Source organism: Microtus ochrogaster, unplaced genomic scaffold (genome assembly GCF_000317375.1).
Source record: "Microtus ochrogaster isolate Prairie Vole_2 unplaced genomic scaffold, MicOch1.0 UNK21, whole genome shotgun sequence".
Lineage (NCBI taxonomy): Eukaryota > Metazoa > Chordata > Mammalia > Rodentia > Cricetidae > Microtus > Microtus ochrogaster.
In genome coordinates this window covers 1,915,677-1,935,561 of record NW_004949119.1, presented here as the reverse complement: position 1 = coordinate 1,935,561, position 19,885 = coordinate 1,915,677, and the positions used below count along the sequence as shown (strand labels likewise).

At 46.7% G+C, this 19,885-nt stretch overlaps 1 protein-coding gene across 16 annotated transcripts in view; it reads left to right on the top strand.

The window, feature by feature from the left end:
* The window catches only part of Camk2g (calcium/calmodulin dependent protein kinase II gamma), a 58,150-nt gene that overhangs the window by 12,722 nt on the left and 25,543 nt on the right, over positions 1 to 19,885 (top strand). For all 16 annotated transcript variants that reach the window (XM_005367643.2, XM_013353974.2, XM_005367646.2 and 13 more), the window contains exons 3-12: positions 1,333 to 1,392; positions 9,481 to 9,535; positions 10,315 to 10,380; positions 13,340 to 13,412; positions 13,565 to 13,667; positions 14,107 to 14,190; positions 14,557 to 14,651; positions 15,272 to 15,394; positions 19,089 to 19,172; positions 19,382 to 19,424. In XM_005367643.2, coding sequence (XP_005367700.1) covers positions 1,333 to 1,392; positions 9,481 to 9,535; positions 10,315 to 10,380; positions 13,340 to 13,412; positions 13,565 to 13,667; positions 14,107 to 14,190; positions 14,557 to 14,651; positions 15,272 to 15,394; positions 19,089 to 19,172; positions 19,382 to 19,424 — 786 coding nt within the window. The remainder of the gene's footprint in view (positions 1 to 1,332; positions 1,393 to 9,480; positions 9,536 to 10,314; positions 10,381 to 13,339; positions 13,413 to 13,564; positions 13,668 to 14,106; positions 14,191 to 14,556; positions 14,652 to 15,271; positions 15,395 to 19,088; positions 19,173 to 19,381; positions 19,425 to 19,885) is intronic.

Sequence of the window (19,885 nt, the reverse complement as noted above, 5' to 3'; positions counted from 1 at the left end):
TGTGTGTGTAATCGTGGGTAAGAGAATAACTGTGGGAGATGGTTCTCTCCTACTGTGTAGGTTCCAGGGATCCAACTCAGGTCATCAAGCTTGGCGGCAAGAACTTTCACCCACTGAACCATCTCACTGACCCTATAATTGGTATTATTTTAATTCATCATTGCCTCAATCACCCACATTGTCATTGTCAGTATCACTGTGTTTCAGAGTTGTTACAAAGACCACCCTAGTGACTGCTGTGTACCAGACTCAGTACACATTAGCTTAGACTTCCTGGGACCTATGGTCAACTGTGATCCAAATTTTTGGAAGATTCCAGAAATAAGCAATTAATAAATTTTAAATTGTATGTTATCTGAGTAACATGATAAAATTTCTTGCCATCCTGCTCCATCCCACTCAGGACGTGACTCATCCACAGATCCACACAGCATAAACTCCTTGTCCGTTAGTCACTTAGTGACTTTCTTGCTTATCAGATTGATCAACTATTGTAATACCGCAATGCTTTTTCCCCTCTCCCTGTTTGAGACAGGGTTCCTTGACCTTCTGCTTCTGTCTTACCTCTCAAGTACTGGAATTACAGGAGCTCACCAGCACCTGTTTTGGTTGTGGTTTTTGTTTATTTTTTATAATGCTAAGAATTGAACCCGGGACCTAGTATATACTAGGACAAGTTGTGTATCAATGAGCTATGGGTTTTGAGACACTGTCTCAATCTGTAGCCTAGCTGACCTTAAACTAGTGCCTTTCCTTCCTCTACTTTCTGAGCACAGGAATTGGATATGGGTCTATGTACCTGCCTTTGCAGGGCTTTTGTGTAGTGTTTGGTACTATCTGGAATTTCAGGCAATCAAATGAGGATCTTGAAATTACCTTACCCCCTCGGATGAGGGGTGTTTGTTGATACTCAGAACAAGAACTCACTATGTGGGCCAGGCTGGCCTTGAACTCAGATGTGGGCCTGCCTCAGTCTCCTGAATGCTGAGATTAAAGGCTTGTGTCCCTACCCCCAATTGTTAATACCCTAGCTCAATGAAATATCTATTATAGAGGTGTGGAGGAAGAAGAACAAGATTTAGCTAAAGACCTAGCTTTAGATTCTGATGTGCCACCCACTGGTTTAAGGTATTTACCTCTCCATCCCATTTCCTCATCAGGAAAAGGTAACCACAAAACTGTCTCTAGATTTGCTATGACTTGCTGTGTTAATTTAGCAAATTCCCAAAAATGCTTAGTTGGTGCCTAAGAATTAAGGGAATATGAATAGCCAGGTAACCAGAGCTAGGATGGATGACTAGTGACTTTTTTTTTTCTTTTTTCTCCTTTTAGATCATCAAAAACTAGAACGAGAAGCCCGGATATGCCGCCTTCTGAAGCATCCAAACATTGGTGAGTGTCCGGCAGAGAGAGAGAGAGAAAGAGAGAGAGCACACACCTGTGTATGAGTGTGTGTGTGAGTGTGCATGCATGCGTGTATGAGTGTGTGCATGTGTGTGTATATGAGAGTGATTGTGAATGTGTGCGTATGAGTGTGTGTGTGTGTGTGTGTGTGTGTGTGTGTTTACCTCTGGTCATGGATCTTCACCTGGTGTCTCTCTTGCCTGAGTAGGATGGCAGCTGTGTGTCAAAGTTTTAGGGCTTTCTTTCTTAGAGCCCTGAGTGTCTCGTTGGCTATGATGCCCTCTCGGGGCTGGGTATGAGGCTTTTGAATATGTTCAGACTCTCTTTTCTCCTTCTGTCTTTGGGCTGAAATCCAAAGTTCTCAGTGTGTGAGGTTCCGGGCTTACCAGTCTGCCAGAGTCCCTCACCAGAGGCCAGCCATAGCCTTCATGAAAGGCTCAGGATTTTGTTCCTGAACCTAAAAGAGTTTTGTCCCTGTTGCAGTGTCCTGCACACTCTGGGGGTTTCCATGGCACTCCTGTTTGTTCCCCAGAGCCAGGAGAGCAAGCTGCCTGCCTGGCTTCTCTGGAGAAGGAATGGCAAGAGCTGCTCAGATGAGGAAGGAGAAACACTTGAGAGGATCTCTCCCCGCTCCCACCCTGCCTGGGGTACAAGAGGACATTGTTGGTTGTTCTAAAGCCTGAGAGGCTCGCCTGCCATAGCCCACTCTGGCTCAGTTTTACATTGTTCAGCTGAAATAGCCTTTGCCAAAAGTGTTGGCCCTGATCTGCAGCAGCTCCTCACACAGGGACAGAAACTGGGCTGCTGCAGTGTTGGCTTGAGGCACGGAGCACCTCCTAGGTTTTCCAGAAATCGCTGAGTCATCACAAAAGATAACACGTGTTCTCTTCAGACATGGCCTAAATATCAAGGCTCCCACAGTGCTCCAGACACTGCCTTCTTAGCTCTGGAAGGCTAAGGCTGAGAGTTGACTTGCTGAAAAAGTTGATGCTCCCTCCAGAGCTACCCAGCCGCTGGCCTCCCAGCTCTCAGGTCTCAGCGTGAGCTCTTGTGTGGAGGAACTGAGGTCAAGCTTCAGCCCACTGGGAGAGGAGCAGCCCTGAGGTAACCAGAACTGCAAACATGTAGGGCTTTATAGATCCCAATCAGCCACTTGGATTACGCTGGAAGTGTGATGATTGTGTAGGAAGTGCTCTGCTCCACTGGGTGCAGGGCGCACAACACTACCAGTGCCCTTCGGCCAGGGAGTCTTAGCCTTAGAGCTGCAGGAGCTCCTGGGTAGCCTCCGAGGTTAGACTTCCACCTAAAAAATGCAGTGGGGATGTTGCTGTGGATAGAAGGCAACAGAAGCGTCTAGAACAGCAGTCCCAAGAAGAAGCATGTTCTGTTTGGCTAGTTCAGTGATATATAAAAGTATTCTTATTACTTGCTAATATTTAAAAATGAGATTTCACTGAGCAGTGGTAGTGCATGCCTTTAATTCCAGCACTTGGGAGGCAGAGGCAAGCCAATCTCCCAAGTTTGAGGCCATCCTGGTCTACAGAGTGAGTTCCAGGACAGCCAAAGCGACACAGAGAACCCCTGTCTTGAAAAACCCAAAAAATAAAGTAAAATAAGTGAGATTTCACATTTTGGAAAAAAAATTATATTTCTCTGCCTTTTGAAGCAAAAGGCTTGACTCTGAAGCTACTATCTACTGTTCCAGTGGGGCTTTAATCCTAGTACTTAGGAGGTAGAGGCAAGCAGATCGCGATAAATTTGAGTCCAGGATGGCATAGATCCATTGCTGGGGGAGGATGGAAGGAACGGGAAGCATGTTGAGTTCTAGGCCTGTGGAGCGATATAAGATCCTATCTCAAGACAAAACAAAACAAACAAACAAACAAAAAAACCCAAAGCTACCTACTAGCTCAGGTAATAACTTCCCTTTGTGTTTCTTCTGATCAACTCATAGCAAAGATGGATTGCGTAGAGGAGGCTGACTTCTGCCACCTGTGACATGGTGGGGTACAATAATGAGAACTGAGAAGTCAACACAAAGGGCAAAAGTTGGGTCCTAGCCTCAAAAATTTCTAGCCTTTTATTATTTATAGTAATGAGCATATATAGTTTGTGACCTCTTAGACTTTCTGTGGCTTGGTATCCTCCCTTTCTGCACTTAGCTTGGAATACAGGCAGAGAGGGGAAACCATAGATTCCACGTGTCTATACTGTTGACAAGCTGTAAAACCCAGGGAAAGCAAGCATGGTATAGTCTCTGTGGTATCAGAGTGCCAAAAACTGCGCCTTCATATTGTGACTCTTCATGTATCCTAAGGGATGTTTTGGTCTAAGGCCCAGTTCCAGGGTTAAGGGTAGGCAGAGAAAAGGACAAACCAGGACTGTGTTCTGAGAACATTGGCTGGCTGGACTTTCTGGCTTTTGGTGGGAACCAGGACTCGTGGAGATGTGGCTGAGCTCTGGGTCCAGGAGACAATGGTTGCCATGGATCCAAACCTGGCTTGTGGCTAGAGAAGAGACAGATTGCACCCTTAAATCACTATTCCTCTCTCCACTGTCATGACCTTTAAAGCTATGGCCCTTTTGGTTCTGACCTTTTAAACTCCATCCCAAAGGGTTACAAGAAGACTACCCAATAGCCTTGCACAATTGAAAAAGCTAAGAGCAATCAATGATCAGATCTCCAATTTTTGGCTAATGTCAGACTTGGGAGTATTGAAATTTGTGGGTATTTGGTGCAAGGAGCCAGGCAATCACAGTTTTTTCCCTTATACATATTCTGTACTGAGTTAAGAATATTGTAAGAGTGAACCCTGATGTAGTCTGTGGGTTTGGGGTAATGATGTGTCATTGTAGGTCCATCAACTATAACAAAGCCTGCTGTGGGATGTTCATGTGGAGAATCTGTGCATGGGAGTCATGGGCATATGAATCTAATGTTCAGTTTTCCTATGAACCTAACACTATCATAAAAAAATAGAGTTAATTAAAAACAAGCAAACATAATGCCTGTTGGGTGCAAGACACTCTGTTGTACTCAGCACTGGAAGAGAGGCTAGTTGTAGGGCGTTAACAGAGGAGCAAGCTCATGCTGACAGTCTGAAGTCTGAATGGAGTGTGTGCTACCTGTGATCTGCTTGCTCTCCGCTCTGAATTCCTCTAACGAATAGACTCTGTCTTCTCTCGTGCTGAGCTGCTCCAGCAGTTTCAATCACAGCCTGACGTTTGTGGTTTAAAGCAGCACTTCTCAAACTTCTATGTGCTTATGAATCAGCCAGGGATCATGTCAAAATTCACGTCCTGGTTCAGTAGGTCTGGGGAGAGGAGCAGAGATTTCGCTTAGCTTCAAGGTCTTTAGGTGATGTAGCCCATCCTTGGAGAAGGCCAGGTTTGCGACTTTGCAGTTAGGTTTACTGGGTTTGGATTTCTGAGTTCATTTTTAGAAGCTGTGACCCTAACAAATTATTTAACCCTTATGTACCTGGCTGCTTTGTCCTTTACATCCGTTCCTGGAGTTGGCAGAGGGAGAAGCATAAACATGCAAGCAGAGATTCTGAATCCTATCTCCCTGACCCCTGCCCCAGTTCAGCTGATAAATTATTCAAGCCTGGCTGCAGTAAACCTTGGGCCCAGGACCCATTCAGCTTATAGTAAATGTAGCAAAAGCAATTGCAAAGAAAAAAAGTTGAGTTGTGACTGAGCTTGTCCTAAGGCTTCCTCCCATGCTGGGAGGGCCCAGACCTGCCACAGCTGACGTAGTTCTGTCTGAGACCCCAGTAGTAACCGTGTTATTATTAAGGACATTTTAAACAGACCTCATTTCATTTTTAAATTGGTGTATGTGTGTGCATGCATGGAAAGGGTATGAATACAGGTGTCCTCAGAGGCTTGAGGCATTGGAGCTCCAGGAGAGGTGCAGTGTAGGCAGTTGTGAACTGCCCAGTGCGGGTATGAGAACCAAACCCAGGTCCCTCCATTCTTGACTGCTGAGCCATCTCTGTAGCCGCATTTATAGACTTTTTGTTTGTTTTGTTTTTCGAGCTCTGTTTAGCGGCTCTTGCTGTCCTGGAACTTGATTTGTCGACCAGGCTGGTCTCGAACTCACAGAGATCCGCCTGCCTCTGCCTCCCCGAGCGTTGGGATTAAAAGCATGTGCCACCACCGCCTGGCTAAATATTTCTTTTTTTTTTTCTTTTTCCGAGACAGGGTTTCTCTGTGGTTTTGGAGCCTGTCCTGGAACTAGCTCTTGTAGACCAGGCTGGTCTCGAACTCACAGAGATCCGCCTGCCTCTGCCTCCGAGTGCTGGGATTAAAGGCGTGCGCCACCACCGCCCGGCCCTGGCTAGATATTTCTAAGATACTTTTTCATTGCTTTTGTTGTTATTGTTTTGAGAAAACTTTTAAAGTAAATGTGGCATATTGATGGCTGTTTTTGAAGAATGGGAAGTAGCGACTCACAGAATTGGGTTGTAGATTTCTTGGTCCATGAGAGTGTAAAATGTTGAGTAAAACTTACTTAGGTCTATCCTTTTCCCCACTGACTTTCGAGAATAGCAATAGGTTTATTGCTGAAGTACAGTCATGGTCTGTGTTTCTTCTCCCTGGTCCTTCTGACTGGATTTGCTGTGGTCCTCGTGGTTTTTGGGACTCTAATGACTGTGAAATGGGCTGGACATCGGATGGCTGCTTTGTTCCATAATACCATTTGTGTGACTAGTTACATACTTGTGTGGCTACTAGTTAGAGCCTGTCACCATCTTCTCTGTAGTGGCAGGGCCTGGCTCCTTCTCTTCACAGCCATGTTCAACACTGTCTGCTTCAGGCAGGCCACCTAATGAATACGTTAAACCAATTAGAATGGCAGAGTTGTCAGGGACAGAGTGGAACTCTCACCTAAGAGGATGGACACAATGACTCACTGTTATTCTGTGACGTTAGTTAGCCTAGCCAGCTGCTTCAAGTTCTGCTATGTAGGGTGACTTTGAACTGTTTTCTTTTGGACTTGTTTTCCTCTCCCGACAAGTAGGGATGTCGTAAGTAGTTGCCTGACAGAGTTAAAGCGAGGATTCATTAAAATACTCTTGTAAAATACTTCATATGGGCCGGAAATGTAGCTCAGTTGGTATGTTGCTTGCTAGTCCTGTACAAGAGCGTGGGTTCAATCCCCTGCACCACATAAACCACCTGCTATGGTACATGCCTACAATCCGAGCACTTATGAGGGGGAAGAGGCAGGAGGATCAGAAGTTCAAGATAATCCTCAGCTACATAGTGAGCTCAGGCCTGCCTTGGTCACACAAGACACTGTCTTGAAAAAAAGTAACCCAGTGGTTGGCGCATAGGAATAGCTTAATTAAATTTTAGTCATTTTAATTTTAATCATCAAGAATCAGCTGTGCTTAACATGGCACAGATACTTTTCTTTTCCTTGTACTTGGTTTCCTGTTAAAGTAAAAAGAAAAACGATAGCCGTCTCGTTCAGAACCCCCTTGTCCGGCAAGCCTGGCGTCTTGCTTGGAGCTGACAGCAGAACCTTTGGGGCTGGGTGGCCTGGAAGGATTAGTTTTCTTTTCCTCTGCTAATCCCCACCCACCTGCGCTCTGTGTGTGGCCTTCCTCCAGCAGGGTAAAGGCCTGGGTGTCTGTGCCTTTGGCCCTGTTTTCAGGCCTGCAGTGCTGGGCGCTGGGTGGTGGAGTATTGAGGGGAATTGTCCAGGTGAGGCCAACCTCAAGGCTCCAGACCAAGCCCAGCAGGATGGGACACCTGGGCTCCCCTTGGGAGTGGTTGTTAGCATCCTGTGTGCTGTCTGTCCGCTCAGCATCTTGCTACTGTTTGTAATGAAGCCGGTCAATTTGGCTTCTGGGACAGCTGATTTCCAGGAGATTATTTGTATTACACACTTTAATGCTTTTTAATAGCAAATTTTTAATTAAATGGAAAGTCCTTTTGGAGGCAAGGGAGCAGCTGCAGCAGGACTCAGGATGAGGCACTGACTGACTGAGACCAGAGAAGTGAAATGAGGGGAAGGGTGGCTGGGGTGGTAGGGCAGCCAGGGGATTTAACTGTGGTTCCTTCCAACCTAAAAGCCCTCCCCTGCCATCTGCACGATAGAGAAGTGAGGAAGGAGGGTTACAAAACTGTAGAAGCTGGACTAGGATGGGCAGTGTGGTTGTTAGACCCCGGATCCAGGCCTGGGAGGCCTTGGAGTCCTCGTTCCTCAAGTGAGGAGGAAGGGAGCTGTGGTGATGGACCGTACCTTCTGGCGCCTAGTTGTTTGTTTTGCTTTCTGGCTAATCTGCTTCTTCAGCCATAGGGACATGGGAAGTGCAGCCTTTAGGAGATGCCTTGGCACTGGACTGGGCAGCAGTGTGAGCCTGCCAAGGAAACGACACTGTGACTTTTTCTGCCCAAGCATTTCAGCAGTTGCTTTGCTGAGGCCATTCCTGAAATGCTCCAGAAGGTATTCCTGCAACTGCTAAGTATTGGGGCAGAGGTCAAAGACACACCAAAGGTTCCCTATAGGAAGAGGGGCAAGAACATCCACACAGGCAGCCAAAGCAAGTCCTGTTTGCATTAGAGTGATGCTCAGGGGTTGGCATTTAACACAAGGGTGGCTGGTTTTGTAGGTAGAAGAAGGCATCAGGTTGGTCTTTGGCCCAAGAGCTTCAGAGGCAGGCATCGGGAGGGAGCTGTGCTTGCCAGCCCCTCTTTGCACTTGGTGAGCTGCCTTCTCTACCTGCTGCCCTCTTGGACCCATCTATGGTATTGTTGTAGGTACACTGTGAGCACTCTCTTTTTGGCTGTGTTGCTTTGCTGCCTAGTGTGTGGGCTGGCCTATGTTTCTTGTAGTTGAGTGGACTAGCTTTTGGAGTTTGAGACCTAGTTAGTACTTATTTAACCTTTGCCAAGACATCTGAGGACTGAGCCTTTATGGTTCTTTTCTGTCAAATGGAAGTACCAGTCATCTCAGGACAGTGTCATAAACTCCTTGAACACTCTGTCCCTCCTAAATGCTGTCACCTACCCTCGGATCTGGCTTATTATATTGCTTAAAATAAGTATATAGGATCAGTAGGATGTGACGTAGACCTACCCCAAGGCTGACACACAGTTTGCATTCAACAAATAGTTGTTTGTGATTGGGCATGTCTGTACATGCCTGTAGGCCTGGTATTCCAGACAATAAGGTAGAATGATGGCCACAAGTTCCAGGCCAAATGAACTACATAGCAAGACCCTATCTCAAAAATAAATAAAGGTTGAGCATAGTAGCTTATCACTCCTTTAATTCCAAAACCGAGAGGGAAGCAGATATCAGTTTGAGGCCAGTCTAGGCTGGGTTGTGAGTTCTAGGCCAGCCAAGGCTATATATAGTGAGACTCTGTCTCAAAAATAAAGGAGGGAGAGGAACAGAAAATATAGTTGAGGAGACTGTTTGCCCAACATGCATAAAGTCCTGAATCCCCCAGCACCACATTGATTAGGTATAGTGGTATATATATATATAATTCTAGCATTTGAGAGGTAGAGGCAGGAGGATCAGGAGTTTGAGGTCATCCTCAACTGCATATTGTGAGTTTGAGGCTATATATACAGACACTATCTCAAAACAGTTACTGTGTTGGTTGCACAGTGTGGCCTGTTCCTCGTGCTTTCTAATGGGTTCTTCCATTTCCCAGACCTTCCATCTTCTGGCTCCCATTTGGTCCTCTAGAAGAGCTCTGGGGCTTTTCTATCTTGCCAGTGTCTTTTCCTGTGTCATGAATCATGTCTTAGGTCCACCTTCAGAGCGACTCGCCCCTCTAGGGAGCTTCTTGCTTTTTCTGTCTGATTGATTTCCTGAGCCATGAAGCTTCTATCTCTTGCTTTGGGTCTCTGGTGGAAACCAAGCACTAGTCTCTCGCTGTGGCTCTGTACCCTTGGCCTGGGGGGTACCAGGCACATCGCCTCTTTTTTCTGCAGCATCTTCAAAAGCAAGCCTTGTGCGGCTGACATGGGGCTGGGCGGGTTTGCTACAGAGAATAGGATTTCTGAGTTCCTTTCTGCTAATCTCTGTTCCCATCTCCTCTCTTACAGTGCGTCTCCATGACAGTATTTCTGAAGAAGGGTTTCACTACCTCGTGTTTGACCTGTAAGTGCTACTTTCTCTCCAGCTGAAGATGAAACCTGGGTCTCAGCCTCTGCTGAGGGTTCCTCTCTGTCAGTTGAGGAAAAGGACTCAGGACGTTTCTGGGGGACAAGTGGGCCTGTCCAAAGGCATTCCCCTCTCAGGAGTCTCGTTGTTCACTCTGTGCCCTAGAGTATGAGCCGCAGCATGGCCTAGCTCTCTCTTTTCTGTTCTGTGCATAGCTCGTTTCTTGCGTCTTGATATTTTCTTATTGGAGAAATAAAAGAATGAGTCTTTGCAGTCTGTGGAGTTGGAGGTAGCCTTTATGACTCATGAATGGCGTTCCATTAGTCTCTCCCACTTGAGTTCTTTAACATCCTAAGCGTGGCTCTTTACCTCCTGGAAAGTTCTGTCCAGTATTGTCAGGGTTGTATCTGTGATCTCATTATTCTTCAACTTGAGCACTAGGCCTGCCATTGCGCTGCTATGTGACAATGTTCGTATTGGTCTTAAGTAAAACTATGACTCTTGTGGTAGTTAGAATTTCCTTCTTAGATCCCTGTATCACTTTCTGTGCGTTAGTGATTCTGTTAGGTTATGGAAACGGAACTATCAGAAAGGGAGGGGGGGGAAGCCCACATTTAGCCCACAGAGAAGTGACTGAGCATGTTCTGGGCTCCCAAAAGACACAGGGAGTCAGGATGGCTCTAAAAACTGTTTTACTGTATGACTCTATTGCCTGCTGGATGCTAGAGTTGGCCAGTAGACCTCGCCTCCTCTGACCCTTTCTTCCGTGGTTACAGTGTTACCGGAGGGGAACTGTTTGAAGACATTGTGGCCAGAGAGTACTACAGCGAAGCTGACGCCAGGTGAGAAAAGCCTTGGTTTGACTGGAGCCCTTTGACTTTAGGACTGAAATAAGTCCTTGCTACTTTTTTTTTGGGGGGGGGAGGGGGAGCAGGCAGAGGAAGCATTGTGTTTTCCTTGGATAGTCTTTGGACTCTTGTTTGGACAGTATGTAAAGTTGCGGTAGGGCTGCATTCTGTGCATAGTATTAGAAGTTAAAATGTCAGCGCCTCTAGAGTAGCTTTTTTCAAAGCCTCTTGCAGGTCTCCTTTGTCCTCTGACCTCAGAAATACTTTTTTTTTTTTTTTGCGCATTATTATGTACTCACAAGCCCTCTGCGCCTCTTCTTTCTCGTTTGTACAAGGTCTTGACGTAGGGAACTGGGGATCAGAGGTAGAGAAAGCATCATTTTTGTCTTGAAGGGTATGAACCTGGAAAGCTTCCTCGGGAGCTTTCAGCCCTTGTCTGTTCACTACCATGACCAGTTCCATGGGTCCCATGGCTCAGCCCCCAGCTTTCTATCAAAGCCAGTGGTTCTTTCGCGTGAGAGAGCACGATCCACCTACCTCATAGCCTTCAGGTAGTGTTTGACCTGCCTTGCCCACTCTAGCTCTTCCCCTGTACAGCCTGATGTGTGTTATCCTGCCTATGGCTTATCTGGCTTATGTGGCAGCTCAGGCTGCCTCTATAGAGAGTGGGGAGTGCAGTTTCCTCACGAATTTCTCAACCCTGAACAGCCATGTTTGCTGATCAACTTCAGATGCCTCCGCCTGAGGAAAAATTCTCAAGTGGAGAAATGAATTCCAGTGCCAGCAGGGGAGGACCAGGCTATGGGTGGGAGGAGGCAGTGATAGCTCAGGGAGCTGGGGGTGGGGGGACTGTACCAGTGGGCTTGGCCTGGCTCTGCTGGGACACTTCGCACTTTTGCCATTTTTGGCCTGAAGGCTCTCCCTGCTAGCCGGGCTCTGTTCTAATTATACATTTCTGTGGAGACTCGCCTCTGCAGCTTAGTCTTAAGGTTCCTTTGGCACTGTTAGGCTGTATGGCGTGGAGGCCCTGAGCTTCACTGTCAGGGTCTGACAGCATCCATTGACTCTTTAGCTCTCTTCGGAGCCTCAGTACCAGGTTTCAGAGAAGCAAACCCTAAGTGCAGGCCAGCACATCTGGATGCTGTGCAGGTCAGCCCTGCACACCTGGCAGAGGCTGCTGACTAGGCATATACCAGCCTTTTTCAGCCTCAGTGGTACTGACCTTTAGCGCAGATGGGTTTTTTTTGTAATGAAGGTCTCTCCTTCGCATGAGTAGAACCTAGAGGCATCTCTGAGCAGTAGGTAAGCCCCTTTCCAAGTTGTGCCAAGTCAGGATTATTTCCAGACATTGCCAGATGTCCTGGGAGGGCACACTCATCCCCACTGTTGCTCTGGAGTCTTCCTCTACTGCCACAGGGAGAATGTAGTTCTGAGCTAGGTCGTCTTTCTGTATAGAATAGTCAGAACACTATTATTTCTGGAAGGAATCTATGTGACTGTCTTGTCTCCCTACTAGATGAGAAACTTTAGAGCAGTTAATGCCTTAGGTGGTGTGAGAACACACCTTAAGAGCTCCTCACTAAATGCTTGGGTAGGTGCAGGCACGCACGATGCACCATGCACCTGTCCCAAGTCGCAGCATAAACTTCTTCCCTAGGAAAAAAGTTACTTAGGAAAGAGAAGGAAGGGGGTTGGATGGTCTTATCTTTCATAGGAATATTTAGCATTTTTCCATCTCAAGAAAACAAATTAGTTGTTCTGGATCTTTGCAGTCAAAATAAGTCATGGTAGACCTCTGTTCTAGTCTCTGGAAAACTCACGTAGCCTTACCTGGGCTGGTTTCCTTTCCTGTGAGGTAAGTTGATGATGAGAAAAGAGAACCCTCACAGTGGCTCCCATATTCCCAGAGTCATGAGGCTAAGGTGGAAGGACCATGGATTCAAGGCCACTCAGGGTTACATAGCAGATCGCAAGCCAGCTTATGCTATATAGCAGGAAGACCCTCCCTCAAAACAGGAAGAGAAAAGGAAGAGAGAAAAAAGGAAGCTTCATACACTGTTGGTGTTGTAAATTTGTATAGCCATTTTTGGAAAACAGTATGGCTGTTTCTCAGAAAAACTAAAAATAGAGCTACCATCTGATCCAGCAATCCCACTACTGGGTAAATACCCAACAGAATAAACTCGGCATGTTAAAGAAATGTCTGCACACCCACAATAGCCAAGAAATGGACACAACCTAAATGCCCATTAGCAGATGAATGGATTAAAAAAGAATCGTGTACTCTATTGAGCTGTAAAAAGGCCAGGAAGCTCTGTCATTTATGATGAGATAGGTGAATCTGGAGGGCGTTGTGCTAAGTGAGACAAACCAGGCACAAGAAGATCTACTTTGTGCAGCCTAAAAAAGATGCCCTACAGAGGTAAAGAGTGGTGGTTAGCAGGAGCCGGATTGGGTGGGAAAGGAGAGCCGCTGCTCAGGTAGGGGGAGTGGGTTCACCTGTACAGCAGGTGACTGTAGTTAGTAATTTGTGTTTGGTTGGTTTGGTTTTTCCAAATATGGTCTCTCTGTGTAGTCTGGGCTGTTCTGGAACTCAGTCTGTAGACCAGGCTGGCCTCCAACTCAGAGATCTGCCTGCCTCTGTCTCCCGAGTGCTGGGATTAAAGGTGTACGCCACCATTGCCTGACATAAAAATGGATTTTAAATGTTCACTAGAAAGAATAAATATTTGAAGTGATATATATGGTGGTGCACATTGTATCAGAGTATAACATTGTCCTTCAGAAGTACATAGTTATTTTTCAATTTAAAATAAAGTAAGAACAAAATAGGCTGAACTAGATAATATTTAAGGCCCAGGGTTCTAGCCTGTTGTTCAGTGAGTGTGGTCCACACAGGTGATCTTCGATGAGGTAGTCTATGTCTGCACTGATATTTCTTCTCCTTTTTTAGCCACTGTATACATCAAATTCTGGAGAGTGTTAACCACATCCACCAGCATGATATCGTCCACCGGGACCTGAAGGTACTTATTAACCAGGCCGTCTTCCTTTGCCTCCTGCTTGTGACTCGTTGGCGCCACCTGGAGCTAGGTAGTGGTACTGTGCGAGCCCAGAGTAGGCGCCCTCTGGACTCCATGGTGAGTGCCTCATAAGGTTCTCCTTGTTCCTTCTGCAGCCTGAGAACTTGCTGCTGGCGAGTAAATGCAAGGGTGCTGCGGTTAAGCTGGCTGATTTTGGCCTCGCCATTGAAGTGCAGGGAGAGCAACAGGCTTGGTTTGGTAAGGGTGACCCTGTCTTCCGGGAATGCAGCCTCCACCCTTCCTCCTTTTCCTGATCTGCCTTCCTCTTTCAGAACTAGAAATCAGACCTTTAATGGTACTGGCCTTTTCAGAAAGTGGAGGAGGATGGGAAGGCACCCGGTCCCTCCTGGCCAATCCCTCCATGACTCAGTATAGTGAGCCTGGCTGCTGTCAGCAGTGCGTGCTTGTTGCCTCTGGGGAGGTGCTTGAGTTCCTGGTAGGCACAAGTGCTTGCCCCCTGATTTAGATTCCAGGTACTTGGAGAAGCCCAGGCTGTCATCACTTGCAGCTTGAGTGCCGAGAGAGCGCGTATACAGTAAAATCAGCAGGCATTAAAAGGACTTTGGGGGAAATTACAGATGTAGATTTAATGAGAGAGAAAGTAGGCTCAGTGTGGCTCTGTGTTTTTCTGCTGCAGGTTTTGCTGGCACCCCAGGTTACTTGTCCCCCGAGGTCTTGAGGAAAGATCCCTATGGAAAACCTGTGGATATCTGGGCCTGCGGTAAGCCCATTCCACGCACTCATCTTGGTGTTACGGGCCCTTGGCTTCCTGCGATGACAAAAAAGGCTTTACTATTCCTTCTGGGCCCCGCAAGTGTCTGCTGTATGTGACATCGTGGCGCTGGCTCTCCCTTGGGAGGGCTGTTCCCATCATGCCCTCTCCCCAGGTGAATCCTTCTTCGAGGATACCTTGCACCTGAAGAGGTCTTGGTGCCGTGAGGGGTGTGGCACAGCAGGAGGGCTAGTCACACAGCATTAACTCTGGCCTGACCCTACCTTTCTGGGTGGTTCTGAGCCCTGCATGGCCTTTCTTGGTTCCTCAGGGGTGAATGATTGACCCCAGTGACCTGTGTGTTCTGTCTCGCAGGGGTCATCCTGTATATCCTCCTGGTGGGCTACCCTCCCTTCTGGGATGAGGATCAGCACAAGCTATATCAGCAGATCAAAGCTGGAGCCTACGATGTAAGGATGGGTGTTCTGAGAGCTGAGCAGGCACTCCCTCCAGGACAGATTCCCTGCCTCTAAGGGTCTGTCCACGGGAGTGGTGTTACTGTCATTTGATAACAGGGTGTCAGGGGACTTTGAGGACCCAAGGATGGGCATACAGGACTCAATTCTTGCCACCTTATGTACAGAGACTAGATTAAAAGAAAAAAATCCTCCTTGTTAATTATAAAATTAAAGAACTCATTGAAGCCCCTTTGTTCTATTTCTGAAAAGAACAGAAAAGCCTCATGGTGTGTTAGATGATACAGGAAGAATTCTAGAGCCTTCTTCTACCATGTTGGTACCATGGGCACATAGCAGAGCCTGTTTTCTGCTTAGTAGAAAGAGAAAGCTGAGCAGAAAATGTTAGTTCCCTTTCTTCACTGATCTGACCCATGACATTCTAACTATTATTTTTCTGTCTTACTTTCCAAGTCTATAAGTTGACACAGATCTTGGGATATTCCTAGTACTTCTCCAACTCTTGGGTACCACAGAGTATCCCAGTTACAGGAGTTGGAATGAAGACAACCTACATTTCGGGGTAGAAACCTCACAAATTTCCTATCTCCCTTTCCCCTGTTCCTGCTTCTTAGTTCCCATCACCAGAATGGGACACAGTGACTCCTGAAGCTAAGAACTTGATCAACCAGATGCTGACCATAAACCCTGCAAAGCGTATCACAGCTGACCAGGCTCTCAAGCACCCATGGGTCTGTGTAAGTGTCCTTGCCCTCAGCACTTGGGGATTGGAGGTAGCAGCCCTCATGTACCCCTTTACCCCACCTTGCACAAGGATTCAGGAGGGCAGGGCAAGGGGGGTGAGTGGAGTCCAAGGTCAATAAATGTCATCAGGGGACTTGGGAGGCAAAAAGTGCTACTAGATCTTTACTTGTGAGGCTATAATTCGGTTCTGTTCTTGAATTAGAGCAGGTAGTTGATAATAGTGTGAAGTCCCAAGCTTAGGATATACTTGGGCTTCAACTCTGACCGGTACCCATTGAATAAACACAGGAGGCTTCTGAACTGTTGAGATGTGCTTCTTAAACCGCTGTGAAACTCTTGAGCTGGGTTCCTAGGAACTTCTCCCAGGCTGTCGGTGTAGATTGACATACTGTTTTCATACACAGTTCTGTTAAGCTGAAATATCTATTTGCAGACCAAGGGGGCAGTCCTGGTATAATGAGCATCTTGAAGGACGTATTTGTTTATTTGTCAGTTCCACGTTTATTGAATGCCTCTTTGTGCTGTCACCAGGCAGTTCCTGGAGACGAATGGGGCATGGTCTCTGCCCCAAAGATCTGGGGAAACAGTCATTCAGACAAGCAACCATGCTTATCATCAGACAAATAAACAGAAAATGTAACAGATTCAAGGGTTTCTGCTGCCCTTGGTAGGCATTAGGGTCACACAAAGAAGGTTTGTGGAGAAGGTGATCTGTGCCTTGGTTCTTTGCAGATGACTTAAGGACACACACACACACACACACACACACACACACACACACACACACACACACACCGCTACCCTGCAGACAGAGGTTAGCATGGAGGCAGTGAGAGGCCATAGGAAATGGTCACCCGTAAGGAACACTAAGTAGCCTGGTTTTCATGAGACCGGGACTGGGAATGCAGAAGAGTAGGGCAACAAAAGATCGCATGACATACCGCCTTCTGCCTTAAGAGTTGAGGTTTGTTATTTGGTTTTGGCTTTTGTTATTGTTTTGTTTTCGTTTTTTTGTTTTTCAAGACAGAGTTTCTTTGTGTAGACCTGGCAGCCCTGGAACTAGCTCTCTGTAGACCAGACTGGCTTTTAACTCTCAGAGATCCACCCGCCTCTGCCTCACAAGTGCTGGGATTAAAGGTGTGCGCCTCCACCTGGCTAAAGCATAGGTTTTAAAGAGAGTGTGATATTTGCGTTTAGCGTCACTTTGGAAGCTGTGTAGAACGTGGAGCTGATGAGCAAGAGGCTGGAGGCAGAGACGAAAAGCTGTCACCACTGTCTGAGCAGGGGCAGCGAGGGTGGAGGTGGAGGAGTGGGTGGTGCCATCAAATGTAAGAGAATCTAAAGGATTTAGTACCTGGGCTTGAGTGAAGGAGAGGGCAAGCTGATGGGTATTGCTGGGTTTAATTGGCCAGTGAGCGATGGTTGTACAGTTCATGGGCCCAGAAGAGCTAGATTGTGAGAAAAGATGATGCCTTAGTATTGTGAGCAGTGAGAGTAGTGTTAAAGAGCCACCAGCTGAGGCACCTGGTGGACGATAAGAATTATGGCTGTATGGCCGGGGGTGTGGTTTAGTGGTAGAGCTTTCTTGGCATCGAGGAAGGCAGAAGAAAGGGGCTATAGAGCTAAGAAGTGAGAAGCTGGAAACGTGACCTGCTGTTTCTATGTAGGCTATGTATAATCAGAGAAGATCCAGAAATTAAGAAGCAGTTAGGACTTAGAGCATCAGCAACCAGACCTGAGAGTCCCTGAGAAAGATGGGAAAGTATTCCCAGCTTTGCAGATAGTAGGAAACAATAAGGAGATACTTGTTTGTCTCCAGATAAGTGAGGCTAAGACATCTGGGAAGCCAGGTAGTGAAGGAGCAAATAACCAGTATTCCTTAGCGGAAGAAGATAGGTCAGGAAGTTTTGTTTGTTTGTGTTTTCCTTTGTCGATATGTATCTGCATATAAATTGCATTGTTAATTGTGAGAATTTAGCACATATCTGTACCACACACTATTCACACACACACACCCCCACACACACCTTTAATTCTCCAGAAATCACTATTTTTACTTGTCTTTCATATTTACTTTTTTTATTTGTCTTTTTTGTTTTTTCAAGACAGGGTTTCTCTGTGTAGTTCTGATTGTCCTGGAACTCACTGTATAGACCAGGCTGGCCTTGAACTCAAATATCCATTTGCCTCTGCCTCCTGAGTTCTGGGATTAAAGGTGTGTACCACCACCACCTGGCTCAGATTTACATGAAAGGGAAAAAAAGGTTTATTAACATGCATGTGTGTGTTTTGCCTGCATGTATGAATGTCCACTATGTGCATGCTGAGTGCTCATGGGGGCTCAGAAGGTGTCCGGTCTCTTGGAACTGGAGTCGACAGATGGTTGTGAGCCACCACGTGGGCACTGGGAACTGAATCTGGCTCCTTTGCAAGAGCAGCCAGTGCTGTGAACTGATGAGACATCCTCCTACCCCCTACTTTTTTTTTTAACTTCCATATATGAGAGAGAACACATCGTAAGTAATACCTGTCTGTGTATCTGGCTCATTTCACATAATGTAATGTCCTCTAATTCCAGTGATTTTTTTTTAAATGGGAACTTGAATATAATATAAAGGTTACAGAAAAGAGTCAATCATACTGATTGAAGAAGGACAGGTTTGGAGAGCAAATGGGGAGAGGGATTCTTGAGCCCGGCTCAGAAGGACACATCTGAGACTTGGGTTGGGTTGCAATGGAGACTGTTGCAGAAACAGGGCATACACAGTAGTCTCTTTATTTTTCTGTGGAGAATTTCACACACACACACACACACACACACACACACACACACACACGCGCGCGTGCGTGCAGAGGAATGAAGAAAAGGTAGAGAAGGTGAAGAGAATTGCTTTGGGATCCAGGAAAGGCAGCAGGTTGGTGTGAAGGCAAGGATTGTGGGGTGGTGGACACTCTAGGTCATGGGCACTAGCAGGGTTTTCAACTGGGCTGGCTGAGATAGCAATAGTAAAGAGAGTGATGACCATCTCAACTGAGGCACTCAAGGATCAGACAAACCCACCACTTACAATGCTGTAGTTCTCTGTAGCCCCAGGGAATTACTGTGTTACAGTGTTATACAGTATATGACCCTGAGTCATCAAGGAAAATACACTGTGTCTGGCAGACTCAGTTTAAGGAGGCAAGGACATTAACAGCAAATACAATGAAAAAAAAAAAAACCCTTCTAAAATGATGAAGAAAAAAGTGGTCATGGTGGCGCTCACCTATAATGCCAGTGCTTAAGAGGCAAGGCTAATCTGGGGCTATGACAGCAAGACCCTGTCTCAGAAAAACAAGGATGGTTTCTGCTTCAAGATAATCCCTAGCTTTTCAGAACAGTTTCTTTGAAGACTTTGTGGGATATGTTGGGTTCCTGGCAGGTACCCAGTAAAGAGACCAGGATCCCATCACACCAATACTCAGTTGCCTCTTGTTCAGATTGCCCTTGACATAACCTCGAGTTGTTGGTGGCACTTCGGTTCTAAAGGCCTTTTCTCATCTGTGAACTCATTTAATGAGCACTGTGTAGCACAGTGTGTGGTGACGGTGTCCTGGCAGCTCCGTAGGTGCTAAGGTGACAGGACTGAGATGAGGGACAGAAAATCTATGATGGGGACCTCACAGACCTGTCTGTTTGACTTCCAGCAACGATCGACAGTGGCATCCATGATGCATCGCCAAGAGACGGTGGAGTGCTTGCGCAAATTTAATGCCCGGAGAAAACTGAAGGTGAGCGAGCCTTGCTTCTGGATCAGTGTCTCTTGAGAGTGGAACTTTTCAGAGTGTAGCTCCTGCCTGGCTCCAAAGTGAAGCTCGTTCGTGCTGGGGCACCTGAAAACTCGCGTTCTTCGGCTCTGGCCCAGAGTTGCCTTTGCCTGGGGCCAGGCTACCTGCTTCTAAAGCTCATTTGGACTTAGAGGATTCTCTTCTTTCTCCAGGGTGCCATCCTTACCACCATGCTCGTCTCCAGAAACTTCTCAGGTATGTGTTCCCAGCTGTGCACTTTAATTCTGCCGAGGTGAGTGGGACAATAATGGCGTTTGGCCACAGGTGTCTCAGGTGGCACCTTGAGCAGGATGAGCAGGGTCCTGTTCTGAGGGCGGCCGCTGCTGAATTCTTTTACCCAGCTTCTTCAGATGTGGAGGGAAGGGCTTTTTCTGAGGCTCCAATTTATGAATTCTGTTTCTTCAGACTACCCAAAAGTAGCCTGCCGAGCTTCCCAGGCGCCTTATCCCCAGGTGTTCATAGTTCTCCGAAGACTTAAGTACTTTGAGATTTTAGCCAGTCTAGGGTATTGGAGAATGCACTGAAGGAAAAAGAAAGATGAGATACAGTGTGTCTTCTCAGTTGCATCTGCTTGAAGTCATCTCTCCCTTCCTTGTGCCTGAGAAGAGGTGCCTGATAGAAGCTGTCCAGATGTTTAAGCGTTTCTCATCGACCGA